General features: G+C 37.4%; 1 protein-coding gene and 1 pseudogene across 11 annotated transcripts in view; one reads left to right on the forward strand and one right to left on the reverse strand.

The window, feature by feature from the left end:
- The window catches only part of EFCAB3 (EF-hand calcium binding domain 3), a 349,923-nt gene that overhangs the window by 187,552 nt on the left and 135,193 nt on the right, over window positions 1-27,178 (forward strand). For all 11 annotated transcript variants that reach the window (XM_081576514.1, XM_081576515.1, XM_081576519.1 and 8 more), the window contains 4 exons: window positions 7,877-7,930; window positions 14,324-14,428; window positions 15,212-15,265; window positions 15,617-15,721. In XM_081576514.1, coding sequence (XP_081432640.1) covers window positions 7,877-7,930; window positions 14,324-14,428; window positions 15,212-15,265; window positions 15,617-15,721 — 318 coding nt within the window. The remainder of the gene's footprint in view (window positions 1-7,876; window positions 7,931-14,323; window positions 14,429-15,211; window positions 15,266-15,616; window positions 15,722-27,178) is intronic.
- LOC145540892 (iron-sulfur cluster assembly 1 homolog, mitochondrial pseudogene) lies at window positions 24,881-25,262 on the reverse strand (annotated as a pseudogene).

The raw sequence follows: 27,178 nt of genomic DNA on the forward strand, positions 1-27,178 counted from the left end.
CTATGCATTTCAGTCTAGGACAGTCTTTTTATCTAGCATGACAAGGTCAAGTGGTTGGTCAGATAATCTAAAAATCCAGCTAAAATAAAGAATCATAAAAATGATATTTACATACTTTAAACATTTTATTTGACTGAAAAAAATTGAGTCAATGTCATTTTTATTTAATGTAGTTATGCTTTGGGGGGATTTTCTTACACAAACATACCCATTTATCATCTACTCTTCCATTTTTAGTTTCTCTTAAGTGAAGCAAAGTGATTTTTTTTTTAGGTTGAGCAGAAATCTCTGAGTCCACCTAGATTTTAATGCTTTCTTCACTCTTTCTACGGTTACCTTATCCACACCAAATTCAACAGAACTATTTTTTAGTAAACTTGCCTTCACATAAACTTTCCAAATTATTCAAATTTGTTTTTATGATAACTCCTTTTTCTATTTATAGTTCATCAGTTTATATAATGATTAAGTTATCACCAATTTAATGAGTATAACTATTTATAAACAAGTCTAGAAATAAACTCAAAAACTCAACCCATAAGAACACAAATGCACTGGCTTACTAAAGCATAACCTACTAGATATGAAAGTTGTGGCATTCTATCAGTTCAGTTCATTTCATTTCAGTCGCTCAGTCGTGTCCAACTCTTTGCGACCCCATGAACTGCAGCACGCCAGGCCTCTTTGTCCATCACCAGCTCCCGGAGTCTAACCAAACCCATGTCCATCGAGTCAGTGATGCCATCCAACCATCTCATCCTCTGTTGTCCCCTTCTCCTCCTGCCCCCAATCCTACCAGCATTAGGGTCTTTTCCAATGAGTCAACTCTTCACATGAGGTGGCCAAAGTATTGGAGTTTCAGCTTCAACATCAGTCCTTCCAATGAACACTCAGGACTGATCTCCTTTAGGATGGATTGATTGGATCTCCTTGCAGTCCAAGGGACTCTCAAGAGTCTTCTCCAACATCACAGTTCAAAAGCATCAATTCTGCGGCGCTCAGCTTTCTTCACCGTCCAACTCTCACATCCATACATGACCACTGGAAAAACCATAGCCTTGACTAGATGGACTTTTGTTGGCAAAGTAATATCTCTGCTTTTAAATATGCTACCTAGGTTGTCCATAACCTTCCTTCCAAGGAGTAAGTGTCTTTTAATTTCATGGTTGCAATCACCATCAGCAGTGATTTTGGAGCCCCCAAAAAATAAAGTCTGACACTGTTTCCACTGTTTCCCCATCTATTTGCCATGAAGTGATGGGACCAGATGCCATGATCTTAGTTTTCTGAACGTTGAGCTTTAAGCCAACTTTTTCACTCTCCTCTTTCACTTTCATCAAGAGGGCCACCCAAGACGGATGGGTCATGGTGGAGAGGTCTGACAGAATGTGGTCCACTGGAGAAGGGCATGGCAAACCACTTCAGTATTCTTGCCTTCAGAACCCCATGAACAGTATGAAAAGGCAAAAAGGATACTGAAAGATGAACTCCCCAGGTCAGTAGGTGACCAATATGCTACTGGAGATCAGTGGAGAAATAACTCCAGAAAGAATGATGGGATGGAGCCAAAGCTTCCAAAGCCACAATACCCAGCTATGGATGTGACTGGTGATAGAAGCAATGTCCGATGCTGTAAAGAGCAATATTGCATAGGAACCTGGAATGTTAGGTACATGAATCAAGGCAAATTGGAAGTGGTCAAACAGGAGATGGCAAGAGTGAATGTCGACATTCTAGGAATCAGCGAACTAAGATGGACTGGAAGGGTGAATTTAACTCAGATGACCATTATATCTACTACTGTGGGCAAGAATCCCTTAGAAGAAATGGAGTAGCCATCATGGTCAACGAAAGAGTCCGAAATGCAGTACTTGGATGCAATCTCAAAAACGACAGACTGATCTCTGTTCGTTTCCAATGCAAACCATTCAGTATCACAGTAATCCATGTTTATGCCCCGACCAGTAACGCCGAAGAAGCTGAAGTTGAACGGTTCTATGAAGACCTACAAGACCTTTTAGAACTAACACCCAAAAAAGATGTCCTTTTCATTATAGGGGACTGGAATGCAAAAGTAAGAAGTCAGGAAACGCCTGGCATAACACGCAAATTTGGCCTTGGAGTACAGAATGAAGCAGGGCAAAGGCTAATAGAGTTTTGCTAAGAGAATGCGCTGGTCATAGCAAACACCCTCTTCCAACAACACAAGAGAAAACTCTACACATGGGCATCACCAGGTGGTCAACACCGAAGTCAGATTGATTATATTCTTTGCAGCCAAAGATGGAGAAACTCTATACAGTCAGCAAAAACAAGACCGGGAGCAGACTGTGGCTCAGATCATGAACTCCTTGTTGCCAAATTCAGACTTAAATTGAAGAAAGTAGGGAAAACCACTAGTCCATTCAGATATGACCTAGAGCAAATCCCTTATGAGTATACAGTAGAAGTGACAAATAGATTTAAGGGACTAGACCTGATAGACAGAGTGCCTGATGAACTATGGACAGAGGTTCGTGACATTGTACAGGAGACAGGGATCAAGAAAATCCCCATGGAAAAGAAATGCAAAAAAGCAAAATGGCTCTCTGAGGAGGCCTTACAGATAGCTGGGAAGAGAAGAGAAGCGAAAAGCAAAGGAGAAAAGGAAAGATATTCCCATCTGAATGCAGAGTTCCAAAGAATAGCAAGGAGAGATAAGAAAGCCTTCCTCAGCAATCAGTGCAAAGAAATAGAGGAAAACAACAGATTGGGAAAGACTAGAGATCTCTTCAAGAAAATTAGTGATATTAAGGGAAAATTTCATGCAAAGATGGGCACTATAAAGGACAGAAATGGTATGGACCTAACAGAAGCAGAAGATATTAAGAAGAGGTGGCAAGAATACACAGAAGAACTGTTCAAAAAAGATCTTCATGACCCAGATAATCACGATGGTGTGATCACTCACCTAGAGCCAGACATCCTGGAATGTGAAGTCAAGTGGGCCTTAGAAAGCATCACTACGAACAAAGCTAGTGGAGGTGATGGAATTCCAGTTGAGCTATTTCAAATCCTGAAAGATGATGCTGTGAAAGTGCTGCACTCGATATGCCAGCAAATCTGGAAAACTCAGCAGTGGCCACAGGACTGGAAAAGGTCAGTTTTCATCCCAATCCCAGAGAAAGGCAATGCCAAAGAATGCTCAAACTACCGCACAATTGCACTTATCTCACATGCTAGTAAAGTAATGCTCAAAATTCTCCAAGCCAGGCTTCAGCAATACGTGAACCGTGAACTTCCAGATGTTCAAGCTGGTTTTAGAAAAGGCAGAGGAACCAGAGATCAAATTGCCATTATCTGCTGGATCACCGAAAAAGCAAGAGAGTTCCAGAGAAACATCTATTTCTGCTTTATTGACTATGCCAAAGCCTTTGACTGTGTGGATCACAATAAACTGTGGAAAATTCTGAAAGAGATGGGAATACCAGACCATCTGACCCGTCTCTTGAGAAACCTGTATGCAGGTCAGGAAGCAACAGTTAGAACTGGACATAGAACAACAGACTGGTTCCAAATAGAAAGAGGAGTACGTCAAGGCTATATATTGTCACCCTGCTTATTTAACTTATATGCAGAGTACATCATGAGGAACACTGGGCTCGAAGAAGCACAAGCTGGAATCAAAATTGCTTGGAGAAATATCAATAACCTCAGATATGCAGATGACACCACCCTTATGGCATTCTATCAGCATCAATCTAAATATTTTGCAGTAAGAATGAAGTTCAGACTGTCAGACTGTTTAAATACAGGTCAATTAAGAGATCTTCTCTTGTATCAATAAATCTCTATTGAGACATAGATTGTCCACTGGCAATCTCAACATAAAAAAAAGTAACTATTCTCCATATTAAATTCATTTCTAATTCTTGGGGGGAGGTCAGTTTGTATGTGTGTCTGTGCTTTGTGTATGTGTGTGTGTGTATTTTTGTCAAAGCTATGGTTTTTCCAGTAGTCATGTACAGATGTGAGTTGGACCATATAGGAGGCTGAGCACTGAAGTATCGATGCTTTTGAACTGTGGTGTTGGAGGAGACTCTTGAGAGTCCCTTGGACAGGAAGGAGATCAGACCAGTCAGTCCTAAAGGAAATCAGTCCTGAATATTCATTGGAAGGACTGATGCTGAAGCTGAAGTGCCAAACTTTGGCCACCTGATATGAAGAACTGACTCATTGGAGAAGACCCTCATGCTGGGAAAGATAGAAGGTAGGAGGGGAAGGGAATGACAGAGGAAGAGATGGTTGGATGGCATCACTGACTAAATGGACATGAGTTTGAGCAAGCTCTGGGAGATGCCGAAGGACAGGGAAGCCTGGTGTGCTGCAGTTCATGGGGTCACAAAGAGTCAGACATGACTGAGTGACTGAACAGCAACATTTCTGTGTCCCTATAATCCACCACAATTATCTGTGAAAGAATCCACAAATTATCTTTGACTTACACTCCCTCCTCTTTTTCCCTTAAAACAAAATCTCAATTTTATCTCTGCTACTTAATTCAAAACTCATCATCTTGGCTAATACTACTACAGAAGCCTCCTGACTAGTCTGTCAGCCATATTATTGCCTTAAGTTCATTTTGATCACACTAGCCATGATGACTTAATAACTAAGGTAAAAATCTGACCTCAGATTAAAAATCAGTGATCGCCTCATAGCTTATATATGTTGTTTTCCAATATGCCAGACAGTGCTAAGCATTTTTATCAATTTTCTCATTCAATTTATTCATTCATGTATCATATCTATTGAACACCTAACACCCAGCATTGTCTGCTTCAGCCTTAGAGATACAGCCATTGTTGTTGTTCAGTCATGAAGTTGTGTCCTGCTCCTTACAGCTCCATGGACTGCAACATGCCAGGCTTCCTTGTCCTACACTGTCTCCTGGAATTTACTCAAATTCATGTCGATTGAGTTGGTGATGCCATCCAACTATCTAATCTTCTGTCACCCTCTTCTCCTTTTGCCTTCAATCTTTGGGCTTCCCTTGTGGTTCAGCTGTTTAAAAATCTGCCTGCAATGTGGGAGACCTGGGTTTGATCCCTGGGTTGGGAAGCTCCCCTGAAGAAGGGAAAGGCTACCCACTTCAGTATTGTGGCCTTGTGAATTCCATGGACTATACATACAGTCCGTAGGGTTGTAAAGATTCAGACATGACTGAAAGACTTTCACTTTCACTTTTGCTAGTACCAAGGTGTTTTCCAATGGGTTGGCTCTTCGTATCAGGTAGCCAAAGTTTTGGAGCTTCAGCTTCAGCATCAATCCTTCCAATGAATATTCAGGGTTAACTTCCTTTAGGATTAACTAGTTTGATCTCTTTGCGGTCCAAGGGTCTCTCAAGAGTCTTCTCCAGCACCACAATTTAAAAGCATCAGTTCTTTGGCACTCAGTTTTCTTTATGGACCAACTCTCACATCTGTACATGACTACTGGAAAAACTGTAGCTTTGACTATAGAGACTTCTGTCAGCAAAGTGATGTCTCTGCTTTTTAATATGCTGTCTAGGTTTGTCATAGCTTTCCTTTGAAGGAGCAAGAGTCTTTTAATTTAATGGCTGCAGTCTCTGTCCACAGTGATTTTGGAGCCCAAGAAAATAAAATCTGCCATTGCTTCCACTTTTTCCTCTTATATTTGCCATAAAGTCTTGGCACCAGGGGCTTCCCACGTGGCTCAGTGGGTAAATAATCCCTCTGTAATACAAGAGATGCAGGCAGATGCAGGTTCCGTCCTCAAGTTGGGAAGATCCCTTGGAGGAGGGCATTTCAGCTTACTCTGGCATTCTTGCCTGGAGAATCCCATGGACAGAGAAGCCTGGTGGACTACAGTCCACAGGGCAGCAAAGAGTCAGACATGACTGATGTAACTAAGTACACACTCACACATGATGGACCAGACGCCATGATCTTAGTTTTATAAATGTTGAGGTTTAAGCCAGTTTTTTCACTCTTTTTCACCCTCATCAAGAGGCTGTTAGTTCCTCTTCTGCCATTTAGAATGGTATCATCTGCATATCTGAGGTTGCTGAAATTTTTTCCAGCAATCTTGATTCCAGCTTGTGATTCATCCAGCCCTGCATTTCACATGATGTGCTCTGCATATAAGTTAAATAAGCAGGGTGGCAATATACAGCCTTGTCATACTCCTTTTCCAATTTTGGACCAGTCATTTGTTCCCCTACATGGATCACAACCTCATCGTGGCAAAGGGGCTTTGTATAACTCAGTGAAGCTACTATGATCCATGGTGTGCAGGGCCATGCAAGAGGAATGGGTCATAATGAAATGTTCTGACAAAACATGGTCTACTGGAGAAGGGATTGGCAAACCCACTCTAGTATTCTTGCCACGAGAACCACATGAACAGTATGAAATGGTAAAAAGATATGATACCAGAGGGATTCCCCAATGGCTCAGATGGTAAAGAATCTGCCTGCAATTCAGGAGACCTGGGTTCGATTCCTGGGTCAGGAAGATTCCCTGGAGAAGGGAATAGCAACCCACTCCAGTATTCTTGCCCAGAGAATCCCATGGACAGAGGAGGCTGGTGAGCTACAGTCCCTGGGGTCACACAGAGTCAGACATAACTGAGTGACTAACACACACACACACATACACACACACACACACATACATGATACTGGAAGATGAGCCCCCCAGGTTGGAAGGTGTCCAATATGCTACTAGGCAAGAGTGGAAGACAATTACTAATAGCTCCAGGAAGAATGAAGTGGCTGGGCCAAAAAGGAAAAAGCACTTAATTGTGGATATGTCTAGTGGTGAAAGTAAAGTCTGATGCTGTAAAGAACGATATTGCATAGGGACCTGAAATGTTAGGTCCATGAATCAAGGTAAATTGGACATGGTTAAGTAGGAGATGGGAAGAGTGAACATCAACATCTTAGGAATCAGTGAACTAAAATGGATAGGAATGGGTAAGATTACTTCAGATGACCATTATATCTACTACTGCAGGCAAGAATTCCTTAGAAGAAATGGAGTAGCCCTCATAGTCAACAAGAGTCCAAAATGCAGTACTTGGGTGCAGCCTCAAAAATGAAAGAATGATCTCAGTTCATTTCCAAGGCAAACCATTCAACATCGCAGTAATCCAAGTCTATGCCCCAACCATTAATGCTGAAGAAGCTGAAGTTGACAGGTTTTATGAACACCTACAAGACCTTCCAGAACTAACAGCAACAAAAGATGTCCTTTCATCATAGGGAATTGGAATGCAAAAGAGATACGGTCATAAACAAAACAAATTAATATAAAGTTTGTGGAGCCAGAATTTTCATCTTTTTTTCACTGTTGTTTTCCCAAATCCAGGCAGTCTGATGTCAAAGTCTAAACTGTTAACTCCAACCAGCCTTTTCTGCCTCATCTTCCCATTCTCTACATGGCATTTTTCCCTTAGGCAAAGTTTAAAAACTTTAGTTCACCACACAATATGCTCTTCATTGCTCCTTTTCCTGGCATTCTTTGTCTTTTTCCAATTATTTAAAATGACATAATGCCATAAAAAAATAGCCTTAAATGTATACCAGTCATATATTATCAGCCATTACTAGGGAAATACGGAGTTAGAAACAGAATGAGTCCAAGAGACTTAGAAAACATTTTGCCTAAGATAGACTTTATGATTTAAGCAGTCTTAATCCCTGTTGTAGATAATGGAGCTATCCTTTAAATTCCAGGAATCATAAATTTTAAAAGGACAGAATATAGTCAATAGCCTTCATCTAGGCTTGACTTCTTAATTTAAGAACTTTGTAGTTTTTGCTTTTTTTCTGAGTTTGGATTTATCAGTGTCTAAATTTTACTGTGTCTTATAGATGAAGAGAAGATCAAAGTAGATACAGTGGTGAAAGAATTGAGTACTATTTTAGGTAAGTAAAATATTTCTTAATTCTTAGCTGTGTTTTAATGATATTTCTCCCATCCCTTCATTCCGTTAATTTGCTATTCTAACCTTTCATTAACTAAACATTCTCATTTGTCTGCTATGATTATCCATGCTTTTGCAACAGAGGTACTAGGAAGATAGGTATGCAAGACAAGAATTTCAAAATTTGGGCAATAACTGCGATACTGTATATAGACATAATTATTTGAATCGGTCATCAACATCACAATTTTCTGAACAATTATATTAGCCTCATATCATTATATGTAGAATTTTTCCCAACATTGTGAGAATGTGTCTTTTATTATAAGAGACAATGTTATATTTCTAAATCTGGTATTTATTCTGTATAATTCAATAAGTGTCCTTAGGGTCTTGTTTTTCTAGCAATAAAGTGTGCTGCTGTACAAACATGTGTTTTGTTTATTTTTCGTAATTTGGATTCATTTGATAATGTTCCATTGCTTGGCAACAGCCTTTTCTTAATAGTGTGGAAATATTTGTAGCCCTACTTCCACAATTTGATCCTCTATCAACCAAGGCCACAAGAAAGACAATTAGGAACTGTCCAGACTTTCTCCTATTCTCTGAATAGGACATGGACTGTATTATATACTAGGTCAGCCAAGGTGAGACTCAATTTTTTTTTATTCCCATGAATGAAATGCATTATGCTTGGGAATCTGTTCCATGAGGTATTAGTTATTTCCCCAGAAAAGTTTCTATCCCTTTGGACTCTTTATAAAGAGACAAGATCTACTGAGACTGTTGAAAAGACATGCACTTAGAATCGTCTCTATAAAAGCTGGCTTAAAACTCAGCATTCAAAACACTAATATCACAGCATCAAGTACCATCACTTCATGGCAAATAGGTGGAGAAAAAGTGGAAGCAGTGGCAGATTTTATTTTCTTGGGCTGCAAAATCACTACAGATGGTGACTGCAGCCACGAAATTAGAGATGCATGCTCACTGGAAGAAAAGCTATGACTAACCTAGATAGCATATTAAAAAGCAGAGACATCACTTTGTTAACAAATATCTGTATAGTCAAAGCTATGGTTTTCCAGTAGTCATGTACGGATGTGAGAGTTGGCCCATAAAGAAGGCTGAGTGCCAAAGAACTGATGCTTTCAAACTGTGGTGCTGGAGAGGACTCTTGAGAGTTCCTTGGTCAGCAAAGAGATCAAACCAGTCAGTCCTAAAGGAAGTCAACCCTGAATATTCATTGGAAGGACGGATGCTGAAGCTGAAGCTCCAGTACTTTGGAAATCTGATGCAAAGAGCCAACTCATTGGAAAAGACCCTGATACTGGGAAAGACTGAGCGAGGAGAAGGGGGCGACAGAAGATGAGATGGCTAAATGGCATCACTGACTCAATGGACATTGGTCTGAGCAAACTCTGGGAAACAGTGAAGGACAGGGAAGCCTGACGTGCTGTAGTCCATTGGGGTCACAAGGAGTAAGGACATGACTTAGCAACTGAACAACAACAAGAACATAACCAGAATTCTTTAAGTTCACTTGCCAGTAAAAAGCTGAATTATAAAGTTAGGGTTGTCCTAACTCTAGTAAAGTGATTGTCTCTAATAAAATTAAACTTCAATTTTTTATTAGTAGTAAGGGAGATTATGATTGGCTAAGTCAGAAGTGTATGAAATTAAACAAGTTAAAAGAAAAACATGACAAAATAAGAATAAAAATGTATGAAAAATATACAGTGCACTGACAGTCAGTGTTTTCTTATTCTAATGGTCTTGGGTGGAAGCTTTCTACTTCATGTAATTTTTGTTTCTGTGGAGCTTGGATCTTGGGTCAGCAAGTGACTTACATGAAAAAGTGAAAATGCAAGTGTTAGTCACTCAGACATTTCCAACTCTTTGCAACTCCATGGACTGTAGCCCTCCAGGCTCCTCTATCCATGGAATTCTCCGGCAAGAATGCTAGAGTGGGTTGCCATTCCCCTCTCCAGGGAATCTTCCCGACCTAGCAATTAAACCTGGGTCTCCATCATTTCATGCAGATTCTTTACTGTCTGAACCACCAAGGAAGCAGCAACCTGCTTATTGAAGCTCTCAGCGGTTTTCAATGATGTAACATTACAGTTCTGATGTCTCTTCTATTTTACCAGAGGTTTTGGTATTCAAAAGACAATGAAGTTTCTAAATATTATGCAGAGTATCTTATATAATCATGAATGATTACCAAAATAAAGTGAATTCTCTAAAGTTGAATAGATAAGTTGGAGTGTCCTAAGTAGGTATAGTAGGGTAGTGTATCTACAAGTTTGTTAACCAGTCTGAGTGTTATGAATTTTTGACAAGAGAATGTTAAAAATACATCCAGGAGGCTTCCCTGGTGGTCCAGTGGTTAAGAAAAGCACTTTCTAATGCAAGGAACATGAATTCGATCCCTGGTCCCTGGTCAGGGAACCAAGATCCTTCATGCCGTGGGGCGCCTAGGCCCATGTGTCGCAGTTACTGAGCTCGTGAACTCTAGAGCCCACACACCCACAATGAAAGATCCCTCATAGTGCAACTAAGACCTGAGGCAGCCATAAATAAATAAATAGTTTTTAAAAAACCACCCAGAAAATAAACATACTATTAGTACATGTTCATAATTCAGTAGCAACTGTATAAAACCCTTTTGGATATGTTCAAAAGGTCCCTTAAGGTGTGGTTCTAATCAAAGTCTCACAGTTACAGATTTTCTAAAATTATTCTAGTTTCGGAGGTGGTGTGAATTTGCCATGTACTCTGATATAATGCACAATGTCCTAATCAGTGTTTAATAATGTGGCTAATTTATGTCTGTAGCAGTCCATTGTTTTATATAGGGTTTTAGCAAATATCCATTTGAAATTTTATCTGGTGCAACTAAGGAGCAATCCTAACTTTGCCAGACACTATCCTCATTGATATTGTAACCTGATCATTCCAATAGCTTCCTTACAAAATTAGGTAGAATTTTGTGCTTTTAAATGGAATCTTTGAACCTGATCCTACACTTGTTTTTCTGATCTATAAGAGGTCCTTCCAAAAGGACTTTAGTGCTTTTTTCTTCTCAATAGTTATGTGAATCCTTAAAGTGAACAATGAAGGAAAAATGAATCCACTTCTGTTCCTCATATATGCATAGTTGGACCCCTGGGCATGAGAGAGGGGTCATCACTACGAAAGCTGCATCAAGTTACCCTGCTCTACCTACTCCATGGAGTGGGCTCCATTGCTCCCTGACCGTACCCTATTTAGGCTTCTGTTTGACCCAGTTGTGTGGAAATGATGGTAGGAGTGCTCCAGCTTGTTTCATTAACAGCAAAGAAGATCCAATAATAAATGAAATAGAAAAGGCCATTTTTATCATAAAAATTCAATAATATATCTTTCCCAAGCTCTGAAGCTGCTCATTGGAAAAGACCCTAATGCTGGGTAGGATTGGGGGCGGGAGGAGAAGGGGATGACAGAGGATGAGATGGTTGGATGGCATCACCGACTCGATGGACATGGGTTTGGGTAGACTCCGGGAGTTGGTGATGGACAGAGAGGCCTGGCGTGCTGCAATTCATGGGGTCGCAAAGAGTTGGACACAACTGAGCGACTGAACTGAGCTGAACTGAACTGAAGCTGACATAATCAGAGGAAACTCATTTATCTCTGGAATTACAAAGGAATAGCCATATAAAATAACTACTGTTCATTACAGAGAAATGGGAAGGAGTAGAACAAAAGAAAAGGTGTGAGCTCAGTAGAACACAAACAAGTATATAGCTACCCATATACACTTTTCACATACGTTCTGAGAATACTCCCATTTCTAATAGCGTGGTGTACTATGTGCCTGGATGTTGAAAACAACTAATAATGCAGATAGAATCTAATTTTAAAAGGATTCTTAAATGTTTCCATAAATGTGTATACTATAAGAAACATTCATACCAAAATCCTGGAACCCAAAGAAGAAGAGCCCTGAAGCCACATTTCACTCTCTAAGCATTGGCTGAACTAAATGAATCTAAGCAGTTTTGACTGTCTGCCAGAACTCAGTGGAAAGAAAGCAAAATCCAGAGCCTGCCCAAAGTAGGAAATATGGTGGGTTTGATCCGTGGGTCGGGAAGATCCACTGGAGAAAAAAATGGCAACCCACTCCATTATTCTAGCCTGGAGAATTCCATAGACAGAGGATCCTGGTGGGCTACAGTCCATAGTATTGCAAAGAGTGGGTCACTACTGAGCAACTAAGCACACCTGCCCTAAAGCTAAGACTTGTAAAGCTACATATAAGAGCGAATTAGAAATATGTCTCTGGACTGCAAGGAAGACTGTCTAACTCAATTTATAAACACAAGATGACCTTTACACAGGCTTACTTATCAAATTTGCACTAACTTAGGCCGAGAATTTAGTTTGAAGTAATCCTGAAAGTAATTTTTAACTGTGGTGTTGGAGAAGACTCTTGAGAGTCCCTTGGACTGCAAGGAGATCAAACTAGTCAGCCTAAAGGAAATCAGTCCTGAATTCATTGGAAGGACTGATGCTGCAGCTGAAACTCCAATACTTTGGCCACCTGATGTGAAGAACTGACTCATTGGGAAACACCCTGATGCTGGGAAAGATTGAAGGAAGGAGGAGAAGGGGATGACAGAGGATGAGATGGTTGGATCACCAACTCAATAGACATGAGTTTGAGCAAGCTCCAGAAGTTGGTGAAGGACAGGGAAGCCTGGCATGCTGGCATGCTGCAGTCCATGGGGTTGCAAAGAGTCAGACATGACTGATCGACTGAACTGAACTGAATTCTGAAAGACTAATGCCCCAGGCAACTGACATAAGCAAATTCTGATCCTCCTCTGAAGTATTCCTGTTCTGAAGGATACTCATCTTCTCAAAACAAATAATTTTGCATACACAGAAGTTCCTGGTCTAAAATTACTAAACACATTAGCATGATGAGTAACTAAGCATGGCATGATAAGGAACAGCCATCATAAATAACATATGGCAGAATCAGATTTAGATTTTGGAATTATCAGACAAAAAAATGTTAAATAAACATTCTTAATATACTTTAAGAATTAAAAAAGAGGCCTTGAATATGTGAATGAAGAGCAAACAGATTTGATAAAGAACCAAAGAGATCTTCAAGAAATAAAAACAATAGAAATTTAAAACGTTAGATGGACTGAATGGTAACTTTTTAAAAGCTGAAGAAAGAACTAAGGAACTTAAGAAGTTATAAAGTATGGAGCACAGAAAGACCAAAAAATGGAAAATGTGAAAGAATGATTAAGAGATATACAGAATAATAAGAAAATTAACGTATTTTTAACTGGAATGCCAGGAAGAAGAGAGAGAATGAGACAGAATCAATATTTGAAGAGAACTTTCCGGAAGAGAGAAAGGGTGTCAATTTAAAGAAGCCAAGTGAATCCCAAGCAGAATAATTAAAAAGAAATCTGTACTGAATATACATACTTGAAATATGCAACATATCTAATTTATTGACTAAAAGTTTTGGATTCTAGACTTTATAGACAGTAAGCTTTCAGAGATTCATTTTCTGCTGATTTAAACCAAAAGACTTAACTAAACCAAAATTGTTTTTGCTTGCAAAGTATAAAAGTAATAATCAAAAGGTTACTTACCATACAAACAGTGCAAAACAAAAATTATTATGGAAGCCTGAGGCCCTGTTTTTTTAAACATGCTTTCTAACAAGTATCAACTATACATGTTTTTATATACAGTATGCTACTGCTGCTGCTGCTGCTAAGTCGCTTCAGTCGTGTCCGACTCTGTGTGACCCCATAGACGGCAGCCTACCAGGCTCCGCCGTCCCTGGGATTCTCCAGGCAAGAATACTGGAGTGGGTTGCCATTTCCTTCTCCAGTGCATGAAAGGGAAAAGTGAAAGTGAAGTCGCTCAGTCGTGTCCGACTCTTAGCGACCCCATGGGCTGCAGCCTACCAGGCTCCTCCGTCCATGGGATTTTCCAGGCAAGAGTACTGGAGTGGGATGCCATTATATTAATTAGTTAATATAAGACATATAATTTATATGCCTTTCTAGATGAAATTTATGTACCTAAGATTGCATTTCTCTTAACATAATGCTAATTTCAAAACTATCAGGAGAAATACTTAAATTTCTATTTAGTGTAGAAAAGAACCAATGTTTTCGCTTTTTTTTTTTTTTACCACTTACATAATCAGGGTGGTCATAAATGTTAGTTTTTTGTTTGTTTGTTTGTTTATAACACATTAAGTACCCACAAAATGCATGAGTGAAAATGTTGCTAGTTAGCAGCTTTTGTTGTAATAACTCACTGATTTTTATCCTTCTAAAATTCTTTTTATCACCATTTCTGTCTCTTCTAGGAAAACAGATAGATGTCATTGACCTAAAAAATGCTCTGAAAGACATGAAAGTAGAAGTCACAGATAAGGAATACTTGAATTTAATAAAAACGCTACCAGTTGATGGTAAGGATTTTAAAATTATGTGTGTATTCTTCAAATGGCTTTAGAGTGCTTGACTGTATAGTTTTCTTCTAAAATAACTCCGTATTGCTAGCAAGTTGTTATTTTTTTCTTTTTGTAATCATTTTGGAAAACTTTTAGCACTTGATTTTTGCTGGGTCATTTAATTTATATTATGGTAGGCAATAGCTATTTCACTTATTCCTACCAAAAAATTGTATGTATTACTGTCCTTGATTCCACTAATATGCCTGATAGTAAGTAAACGGGTGTGAAAATGGAAGAGTAAAGGATACAAAGGAAGAAGTCAGAGATAAAAGAAAATCAAATGGGATATACAAGGTTTAGGGCTTCCTCAGTAGCTCAACTGATAAGGAATCTGCCTGCAGTGTGGGAGACCTGGGTTCCATCCCTGGGTTGGGAAGATCCCCTGGAGAAGGGAACAGCTACCCACTCCAGTATTCTGGCCTAGAGAATTCCATGGACTGTATAGTCCATGGGGTCCCAGAGAGTTGGACAAGACAGAGAGAGCAACTTTCACTTTTATACAAGGTTTAAACCAATAATCATTGTTTTTATCCAAGAGCTAATAGATTTGCCTCATTAAAGTCTTTCTCCAAACAAATTTTATTAGTATTTGAGAGCAAATAGGTACATTTCAGGAGAAAAGAATTACTAAAATTCTCTTTTTGAAATTATAGGATTAGGGGAAGAATTGCAGAAATGTTTTTTAGGTGAATCCCCACTTTATTTTTTCTCTGACATGAATTATGCCTTTTCTTACAGTTGAAGGAAAGGTGTTTCAAAAAAGGTTGCTAGACAGTGTGAAGAATCTTAAAAGTGAGTGAAAAGTATGATGAGAAATAAAATAAATCTGAGATATTATTGTATATTTTCATATATGCTAACTTATTTTTTATTACATTAAAAATCCCGTATGTGTATTTTCTCAATATTTATGCATGTGTTATATGTTATGCCATAAACCCCTGGAATATTACCCAGTCCTTTTAAAATTTGCACTTTGTTGACTGAATGAAAGATAAAGTCAAATTATGAGTTGATCCTCCTTGTACCCTTGACTGGGTGTTACTGTACCTTAATGTCTTCTTGATTAAAGTGTTAACTATAATGCATATGAATTAATACAGATTTTTCTCACATCTTGGTATCTTTCTTGCCTCTTCTAAGGAGGAAAGGTTGATATGATTAACCTGGACACATTTTTGAAAAATATGGGGATTGAGCTTTCACATAAAGAGCTTGAAGATTTTTCACAAAACCTACCAGTTGATGGTGAGCATTGTAGATAAAAATTTACTCCCTGTAAGACATCTTGGGTTTGAGAGCATCTGTAAATTAATGATAGTACTTATTTGGTATTAACAGGGCATTTTGAAAAGCTTGTAGCCAAACTCAGGTCTCAAATGAAAACACATCCTTACAATATTGTAAAGTTAAAAAATAGATAAATAAACTAATTTAAAAACTTCAAAAAAAAAGAAAACACATCCTTGTCTCTTCATTAATCCAAGACCAACAAATGTTTTCCACTGTGAATAATAAAAATTCGTGAGAATGCTAACATATCAAAAAATGAAGAAGAGGAAGGAAGATAGAATGAGAACGATTTTAAAGAAACATTAAATAATAAGTCAGAAGAAAAAAACAACCTATAACGAGGAGTAATTAAAATTGACTAATGGTTGTTTCCAGTGTGTATGCCTCAGTTGTTCAGGAGACAGAAAAACACTAAGAATTTTAAAAGAGGTATATAACTCCAGATAGTGAGCATAATGATACTCACTGTTGTGTATAATGTGGGATTAGGGTATGAACATTTTTCCAGGGTAAAATAAATTAGTTACCAATATTAATCAAAGAAGAAGTGAAAATATAAATAGACCAATAATGATAGTTGGAAAAAACTATCAAATAAGTATACTTATCAACTACCACCCATAACTCTAACAAAAAGGTGACAGACCTGGAGAGTTTTGAGAATAAATTGCTTCAAATTTTCAAGGAGTTGTTTATTTTAATGCTAGCTAAACTGGTCCAGAGGACTCCAGTTCAAGATGATGAAAAAAACAAAATCCATTTAGTTTTTATTTCCTCCAATACCTAACAAAGGAGCAACAAAAATGAAAAAGTAAAAAATCCACAAAGGAAATTTAACATCAATCAAATAATAAAAAAAGACCAATCTAATGCCGTAAATATTTAAAGGAGACAACCAGGGAACCTATTTGTAGGGAAGGAATGGAGACGCATACACATAGAGAGAATGGACTTCTGGACACGGGGCGAAGGAGAAGATGGGACGATTTGAGGAAGTAGCATTGACATATATACACTATCATGTGTAAAATAGACAGGTAGTACGAAGCTGCTGTATAACACAGGGAGCCCAGACTGGTGCTCTATGAGAACCTATAGGAGTGGGATGGGGGAGGAGAGGAAGGAGGCTTAAGAGGGAGGGAATATATATGTAATTATGACTGATTCGCATCGTTGTATGGCAGAAACAAATGCAACATTGTGAAGCAATTTTCCTCCAATTAAAAGATTCTAAAGTAGAAACTACTGCAACAGAGCTAGGCTGCTCTGAGCCTCTCTCCTCCCTCAGAAATTAAGTTGGTGAAATCCAGAGAGTTATCACTAAAATGCCCAGATCTGGGGTGAAGCAAACTGGGTACATAACTTTTTTCTCTGTCCATTTATGAGGAAGAAGTAGAAACAGTTGTTGGGGAGAAATGGCTACAACAGAGAAAATGAATGATTGGAATCACTCATTGATAGAAGTAAAAGCTTCAGAGCTATAGGCTGAATCGGGGGTCTAATCTGTAGCCCAAGAATACCATCCCATAGGCAGATCTGGGGTTTGGTGAAATGTCTTTACCAGAGTCTCAGAGCAATGACCCCTGTTGGGACATTTAACCAAAGTTCAGATACGAGAGCAGGGCTCAAGTATAAGACCACATGACATACCTCACTCCACCCTTAGATTACAATAAGAGTGGGTAGAATAATTTTCTTCAAATGCCATCTCACTGAAGAAAGCGAACTGGTCTCAGATGCTGTAGAAAGGGCTGTTAAAAGATACATTAAATCCTGAGAATAAAATGAAGTTTTGGACAGAGTTGCTGAAGCATATGCAAGATGAAAAAAAAAGGATATAGTGACAATTCCAGAATTAACACAGTGAAGAAAAACAGAAAAGTGAAAAGGGAAGGTAGAAAGATAGGATGAAGGAAGATAGCATGCAAAAGACAAATAATCCATCAAGTAGAAAATATAATCTAAGAAAATAAAAAAGAGGTTGTTGACAATTAATTCATATTACAGGACAACTTTAATGGATTCAATAAAACTAAAGCTCAAAAATGAGATGGTACCATAACATATAAATATTAAAAAGGGAAATTGCAGAACTAAAAAAAAATTAAGTACAAAAAGTCATTATAGAATTATTAAACAAATTCAGTTCAGTTCAGTTCAGTCGCTCAGTCGTGTCCGACTCTTTGTGACCCCATGAACCGCAGCACGCCAGGCCTCCCTGTCCATCACCAACTCTCTGAGTCCACCCAAACCCATGTCCATCAAGTTGATGATGCCATCCAGCCATCTCATCCTCTGTTGTCCCCTTCTCCTCCTGCCCTCAATCTTTCCCAACATCAGAGTCTTTTCCAGTGAGTCAGCTCTTCGCGTGAGGTGGCCAAAGTATTGGAGTTTCAGCTTCAACATCAGTCCTTCCAGTGAACACCCAGGACTGATCTCCTTTAGGATGGACTGGTTGGATCTCCTTGCAGTCCAAGGGACGTTCAAGAGTCTTCTCCAACACCACAGTTCAAAAGCATCAATTCTTCAGTGCTCAGGTTTCTTTATAGTCCAACTCTTACATCCATACATGACCACTGGAAAAACCATAGCCTTGATTAGATGGACCTTTGTTGGCAAAGTAATGTCTCTGCTTTTTAATATGCTATCTAGGTTGGTCATAACTTTCCTTCCAAGGAGTAAGCGTCTTTTAATTTCATGGCTGCAGTCACCAATAAAGCGCTAAAAATCATATTACAGTATGAGCAGACTTGGTACAGTAAATACAGAGAAAAAAAGATTAAAGTTGTCAAAAATCTAGTAGATATGGATGATTCACAAAGGCATCCACCATAAGAATATCAAATATCTTTAGAAGAGAGTATAACAATTAAAACTTTTTGATAAATAATAGTTTTTCAAAAATGTCACACCAGGCTCCAGAAAATGTTGATCCAGAGTGCCCTACAGTGAAATATTTTCTAGTTTGCTTACTGAACTTTAAGGAAAAATGAGAATTTTTCAGACACACAGATGATAGAAAGGAGGTAACAGATGAGGAGAGGAAGTGATGGGTTTCCAAAGCAACATTCAACTCCAGAAAAGAATGTCAAAGTATCTGCAAAGGTGAAAAAGAAAGTGTGACAAAGAATATTATGTACAACTATAATGTCATTCAAATATACATAAAAATTTTATATATAAATATTCCAACTTTTAATAACATGGGAAAAACTAAATGAATTCAGCACCTCTTGAAACAAAGATGATGAAATAAAGTTAAGAAATAACTGAAAATTGAGCAAAAGGAAACAATAGTGAAAAGACTGGTGGTGACCTGTAAATCTGTTTGAATACAGAGCAAGTACTAGACAATTGTGGGGATGATAGATATAAAATAACATGTTTATGTTTCAGTGTAACAATGATAGCATAACTAATAAAAACATGAAAGTGAGGGGGGAAATGGGAAAAAGTGAGAAAATGCTTTTCATAGCAGGAAATCAGGTGATAGTTTTTAAAATTGAAAGATTAAGTTTGAAAATATGGCTTCACCTCTGTTTTTCATATTCTTTTAAAATTAACTGGATATCTTCATAAATATCTCTTGTAATGAGGTATATTTATTAGAAATTGAAGATTTTTATTTTTAAAACCATATATATAGTACTTTTTGAAAATAATTCTCTATATCTGTCTTACTTGTGCAACTTCATAGATAAGAGTCTGTGGAATGACTGGTGATTGTCTCTATGAGAGATAGGATTTGGAGTAATGTCTTTCCTTTTCCTAGTACATAGAGAAATATATAATACATAGAGAAAAGTGTGTAAAACATGAATTTCTTCTGTAACTAGTGGTTATAAAATAAACAGCTGTATACTCTCCACCAACATCTAAAATCCACCATGTGTTCTCTTTCCCAACACTGCCCACTCAATTTAATCACCACCATGATCCTTATAGTAATCATTACTTCAGTTTTATTCATATTTTACCACATAAATATGCATCTCAAATTTTATAGTTCACCCATATTTTGAACTTTATATAAATGGAATCACACAGCAAGGAACTTTTTGTCACTGGCTTCTTTTTAGTGAGTATAGGGGTAATTTACTGAAGGTTAAGTTTATATTTTTCTGATTACTAATGAGGTTGAGACCTTTTTATATATCTATTAATTATTTCCATATCCTCTTTTGTGGACTGCCCTTTCAATTATATTGCCTGTCTTTCTACTGTGATTTTTTCTTATTGAACTTTGGAAGTTCTTTATATATTCTCTCTATAGGCACTTTGAGGCTAATTTGCAATGCAAATAACTGTCTCTTTGGCTTGCTTTTTCATTCTTTTAATGGTGTCTTCCAGTGAACAGAAGTTCTTAAATTAAATGTAGTCAAATATATCAATCTTTTCCCTGATGGTTATTATGTTTTATACCGTATAAAAGAAATCTTTTCCTATCCTAAGGTCATTAAAGTATTGTCCCACATTATCTTTTTAAAATTTGTTTTGCATCTCAAATTTAACTAACAATCCACCTGGACATGATTTTTGTATATGGATTGCCGTGGGAGTTAAGTTTCTTTTCTTTCCCATATGAATATCAAATTTTTCAATAGCATATTTGAAAATAGCATCAGTACTATCTTTTCTTGCTATAGTGCCAACTTTCTACAGTCAAATAACATGGATCTCAGAGCAGAGTATGAATTCATGTAGTATAAGGTAGGGGAGAGGGGTAGAGTCTGAGTTCTGCCCTACCTAGCTTACAGTGTGAGTATGGACAAAAGCCTTTCAGTTTCCCTGGGGATTTGCCTCTTCAAGTATAGAATAGAGGAGGGTGAGCTAGATGGCTTTTAAGTGACCTGTCAACTAAAAGAATCTAAGTCAGCTTGAGATCCCATCTTTGAGCAGACATTTAGGTGACAAAGAAATAAATTATTTCTGCCCTAATTTTTAAGATTTCTTTCCTTCTACTGACCCTGGGGTTTTTCATTTCTTCCTTCTCTAGTTGCTTTAGGTGTAGAGTTAGTTGATTTATTTGATTTTTTTCTTGTTTCTTGAGGTACGCCTGTATTGCTATGAACCTTCCCCTTAGTATTGCTTTTACAGTGTCCCATAGGTTTTGGGTTGTTGTGTTTTCATTTTCATTCGTTTCTATGCATAATTTTATTTCTTTTTTGATTTCTTCTGTGATTTGTTGGTTATTCAGAAGCGTGTTGTTTAGCCTCCATATGTTGGAACTTTTAATAGTTTTTTTCCTGTAATTGAGGTCTAATCTTACTGCATTGTGGTCAGAGAAGATGGCTGGGATGATTTCAATTTTTTTGAATTTACCAAGGCTAGATTTATGGCCCAGGATGTGATCTATCCTGGAGAAAGTTCCATGTGCACTTGAGAAAAAGGTAAAATTGATTGTTTTGGGGTGGAAACTCCTGTAAATATCAATTAAATCTAATTTGTCTATTGTATCATTTAAAGTTTGTGTTTCCTTGTTAATTTTCTGTTTAGTTGATCTATCCATATGCGTGAGTGGAGTATTAAAGTCTCCCACTATTATTGTGTTATTGTTAATTTCCCCTTTCATACTTGTTAGTATTTGCCTTATATATTGTGGTGCTCCTATGTTGGGTGCATATATATTTATGATTGTTACGTCTTCTTCTTGAATTGATCCTTTGATCTTTATGTAGTGTCCTTCTTTGTCCCTTTTCACATCCTTTATTTTAAAGTCTATTTTATCTGAAATGAGTATTGCGACTCCTGCTTTCTTTTGGTCTCCGTTTGCATGGAATATGTTTTTCCATCCTTTCACTTTCAGCCTGTGTGTGTCCCTAGTTTTGAGGTGGGTCTCTTGTAGACAGCATATATAGGGGTCTTGTTTTTGTATCCATTCAGCAACCCTTTGCCGTTTGGTTGGGGCATTCAACCCATTTACATTTAAGGTAATTATTGATAAGTATGATCCCGTTGCCATTTACTTTGTTGTTTTGAGTTCGTGTTGAAACATCCTTTCTGTGTTTCCTGTTTAGAGAAGATCCTTTAGCATTTGCTGGAGAGCTGGTTTGGCCTTTGACAAAATTCAGAATCCATTTATGATTAAAACCCTCCAGAAAGCAGGAATAGAAGGAACATATCTCAACATAATAAAAGCTATATATGACAAACCCACAGCAAACATTATCCTCAATGGTGAAAAATTGAAAGCATTTCCCCTAAAGTCAGGAACAAGGCAAGGATGCCCACTTTCACCACTACTATTCAACATAGTTTTGGAAGTTTTGGCCACAGCAATCAGAGCTGAAAAAGAAATAAAAGGAATACAGATAGGAAAAGAAGAAGTAAAACTCTCACTGTTTGCAGATGACATGATCCTCTACATAGAAAACCCTAAAGACTCTACTAGAAAATTACTAGAGTTGATCAATGAATATAGTAAAGTTGCAGGATATAAAATTAACACACAGAAATCCCTTGCATTCCTATACTCCAATAATGAGAAAACAGAAAGAGAAATTAAGGAAACAATACCATTCACCATTGCATCAAAAAGAATAAAATACTTAGGAATATATCTACCTAAAGAAACAAAAGACTTATATATAGAAAACTATAAAACACTGATGAAAGAAATCAAAGAGGACACAAACAGATGGAGAAATATACCGTGTTCATGGATTGGAAGAATTAATATAGTGAAAATGAGTATTCTACCCAAAGCAATCTACAGATTCAATGCAATCCCTATCAAGCTACCAATGGTATTTTTCACAGAACTAGAACAAATCATCTCACAATTTGTATGGAAATATAAGAAACCTCGAATAGCCAAAGCAATCTTGAGGAAGAAGAATGGAACTGGAGGAATCAACCTGCCTGACTTCAGACTCTACTACAAAGCCACAGTCATCAAGACAGTATGGTACTGGCACAAAGATAGAAATATAGATCAATGGAACAAAATAGAAAGCCCAGAGATAAACCCACGCACTTATGGACACCTTATCTTCGACAAAGGAGGCAAGAATATACAATGGAGAAAAGACAACCTCTTTAACAAGTGGTGCTGGGAAAACTGGTCAACCACTTGTAAAAGAATGAAACTAGAACACTTCCTAACACCGTACACAAAAATAAACTCAAAATGGATTAAAGATCTAAACGTAAGACCAGAAACAATAAAACTCCTAGAGGAAAACATAGGCAAAACACTCTCCGACATAAATCACAGCAGGATCCTCCATGACCCACCTCCCAGAATATTGGAAATAAAAGCAAAAATAAACAAATGGGACCTAATTAAAATTAAAAGCTTTTGCACAACAAAGGAAACTATAAACAAGGTGAAAAGACAGCCTTCAGAATGGGAGAAAATAATAGCAAATGAAGCAACAGACAAACAATTAATCTCAAAAATATACAAGCAACTTCTGCAGCTGAATTCCCGAAAAATAAATGACCCAATCAAAAAATGGGCCAAAGAACTAAACAGACATTTCTCCAAAGAAGACATACAGATGGCTAACAAACACATGAAAAGATGCTCAACATCACTCATTATTAGAGAAATGCAAATCAAAACCACAATGAGGTATCATTTCACACCAGTCAGAATGGCTGCTATCCAAAAGTCTACAAGCAATAAATGCTGGAGAGGGTGTGGAGAAAAGGGAACCCTCTTACACTGTTGGTGGGAATGCAAACTAGTACAGCCACTATGGAGAACAGTGTGGAGATTCCTTAAAAAACTGGGAATAGAACTGCCATATGACCCAGCAATCCCACTGCTGGGCATATACACCGAGGAAACCAGAATTGAAAGAGACGCGTGTACCCCAATGTTCATCGCAGCACTGTTTACAATAGCCAGGACATGGAAGCAACCTAGATGTCCATCAGCAGATGAATGGATAAGGAAGCTGTGGTACATATACACAATGGAATATTACTCAGCCATTAAAAAAAATACATTTGAACCGGTTCTACTGAGATGGATGAAACTGGAGCCCATTATACAGAGTGAAGTAAGCCAGAAAGAAAAACAACAATACAGTATACTAATGCATATATATGGAATCTGAAAGATGGTAACGATAACCCTATATGCGGGACAGAATGAGAGACACAGATGCATGGAACAATTTTATGGACTCTGAGGGAGAAGGTGAGGGTGGGTCGTTCTGGGAGAATGGCATTGAGACATGTGTATTGTCATATGTGAAACAGAGCACCATTCCATGTTCGATGCATGTGACAAGGGCTCGGGGCCGGGGCAGTGGGATGATCCAGAGGGATGGGAGGGGGAGGGAGGTGGGTGGGGGGTTCGGGAAGGGGAACACATGTAAACCCATGGCTGATTCTTGTCAATGTATGGCAAAAACTATTACAATATTGTAAAGTAATTATCCCCCAAGTAAAATAAATAAATTTATTAAAAAAAAAAAAAAAAGAAATAAATTAAAAAACGAGTTAGGCATTTATTTTTGTCGCCATCACTCAGAACTTTTCTGCACCACAGTGCAAGGAAATTGTTGCCTGATACTTTATCTAATAGTTGGTAATATTAAAGGTTGAGCAAATGAGGCATCAGACAATGAAAATTTTATAAAAATGTGAAAAATATCAGGCCAATTTTGGGTTTAGAAACAGTGCATAACTTGCAGTCAGGGCTTCTTGCCCCTGAGTTTTAAAAGCCATCAACCTGGTCAGAAAAAAATGCCACGCCATTTTCAAGCCATTCAGCAGAGATCCAATGACAGCACCCCTATTAGATGTACATTTCCTAAAATCCTCCCAGAAAGGCAATTTTAATGAAATTAGTCCTAATGAAAGGATACTAGCGAGTTCAGTGAGAAATAGAATTTTTTTTTTTTTTTTTTATATAGCAGAAAATTGACACAAAGAGAGATGGCTTCTGGTTTTCTGGCCCCTAAAAAGAATACAAATGTCACTTCTGGAATCTAATATACAGGCTTAATTTTCAAAATATATAATTTTATTTTCTTCATAAGGTAGCCATACCTAATAAACCCTAAGCACAAAACAGTCACAAACTTTTTCCATAAACCTGGACTTATTGAAGGCTTCCACTAGTCTCCAGAAGCTTACAGCCAGATTAGTCCTGATGTTTCAAATAATCAAGCTTTCTCCACAGCCAAAATTCTTTTTATGTTTGGGCTGTTGAACACAAGCTCAGGAGATAATTTGTCTTCAACATAGTCCATCTCTGTTCCTAAAGGAATTGCTGTGCTTTCTTTTCAATAAAGACTGACTCCATCTCAAACAACTTCTTCATCAGAGTCTCCTTTTGTCTTCATATCTTCTAGAATATAAGAAAAGCCATTTCAGCTGTTGGTTTGGACACAAACTTTGACACCACTGTGTTCAGGGTTCAGGCTTATCTTTAAGAAGTTCTTTACTGCAATGTGTCAGGATGAGGGTAGCCTTGGGCTTGCAGCTTTCTCTTGCTCAGAGCCCCAACCGTGGCCAGGACTAACAAAGGCTAACTCATTTTTAATGTCAAAGGGAAATAACTCCATATTTCACCAGCAAATATTACTTTGTTTAAGGTTTTTTGTGATCTGGGGTTTTTTACATAACCTTTAGTAAATTAAAGGAGTTCTCTTCTATTCCTGTTTTTGTTTTGGATGTTGACATTTATCCGATTCATTTTTTCTATACCTAATCATTGCATGTAATGAAGTGATTATATAATATTTCTCCTTAAATATATTAATCTGGGGTACTACATTGATTTTTGCATATTAAAAAACCTTGCATTCCTGGAATATATTGATCATGATGGATTATCACTGTTTTATATTATTGGATTCAGATTGCTAATATTTTATTGAAGATTTTTGCATTCATGTTTATAAGAGATTTTCCTTATTTGTGCAGTCTTCATTAAATTTTACTAGCAAAGTTAAAATAACATGTTGAAGAGTATTTCTTGTTTGAATTCTCTGGAAGAGTTTTTTAAAGTGGCATTATTTCATTCTTAAATGTTTGGTGGGATTAAACAATGAAGACATCTTGGGTCTGAATTATTATTTTATTGTTGTTTGTGTTGTTGGAATTTTTTAACTTCCAATTAATAAGACTGTTTCTTCTTGTGTCAGTTTAGTAAACTGTGGTTTTCTAGGAATTTGTCAATTTTATATGAATTTTTAATGTATTTAAATAAAATTATTTAATAACTATCTTTTTAATGTTTGCAAGATTAGTATGGGAATCTTGCTCATTTCTAATATTGGTTATTTATGCCTTTCCTCTTTTTTTCTTGGTTAGTCTTACCAAGGGTCTAACAAGTATTAAAAGTCATTCCAAACAACCAACTTTTCGCTTTGTTAAACCTCTACATTCTTAATTCTTTTTTGTTTCATTAATTTCTGCCCTTTGTAATTTTCTTTAATTTCATTTGCTATTCTTTTTCTAACTTAAGGTGCATGCTTAGCTTATTAATTTTTAATTTTTTTCTTTTCTAATATATTTTGAATTTTGATATATGATTTTTTTTAGTTATTCAGTTTAAAATATTTCTTATTTCTATTGTGACTTATTCTCAACCCTCATGAGTGTGTACTATTGCTTCAGTCGTGTTCAGCTCTTTGGGACCCCATGGACTGTAGCCTGCTAGGCAAGAATACTGGAATGGGTTGCCATTTCCTCCTCCAGGGGGTCGTCCCAAACCAGGGATGAATTTTGATACATGATATATTTTTTAGTTATTCAGTTTAAGATATTTCTTAGTTTTGTTGTGATTTATTCTCAACCTTCAGATACTCCCATGTGCTTTATTTCTAGGTTAATTGCATTGTAGTCAAAGAACCTACTCTGATTTTAATCCTTTTATGTTTTATTGTATTTTATTTTTCAGCAACTTTATTGATATATAATTTACATACCATACAATTTGCCCATCTGAAGTATTCAATTCAACAGGTTTTAGCATATTCATAGACTTACGTGAGCATCACCATAATAGATTTTAGAACGTTGTTGTTGTTATTGTTCAGTCACCCCATCATGTTCGACTCTTTGTGACTCCATAGACTGCATCACACCAAGCTTTCCTGTCCCTCACCATCTCCCAAAGTTTGCCCAAGTTCATGTCCGTTGCATTGGTGATGCTGTCCATCCATCTTTCCTTCTGCCCTCAGTCTTTCCCAGCATCATGGACTTTTCCAATGAGTCAGCTGTTTGCATGTGACCAAAATACTGGAGCTTCAGCTTCAGCATAAGTCCTTCCAATGAGTATTTAGGGTTGATTTCCCTTAAGATTGACTAGTTTGATCTCCTTGCTGTCCAAGGGACTCTCAGGAGTCTTCTCCAGCACTACAGTTCAAAGGTATCAATTCTTTGGTGCTCTTTCTTCTTTATGGTCCAGCTCTCACAACCATACATGACCACTGGGAAGACCATAGC

Source organism: Giraffa tippelskirchi, chromosome 3, assembly GCF_054371585.1.
Source record: "Giraffa tippelskirchi isolate mGirTip1 chromosome 3, T2T-mGirTip1v1.2.pri, whole genome shotgun sequence".
NCBI lineage: Eukaryota > Metazoa > Chordata > Mammalia > Artiodactyla > Giraffidae > Giraffa > Giraffa tippelskirchi.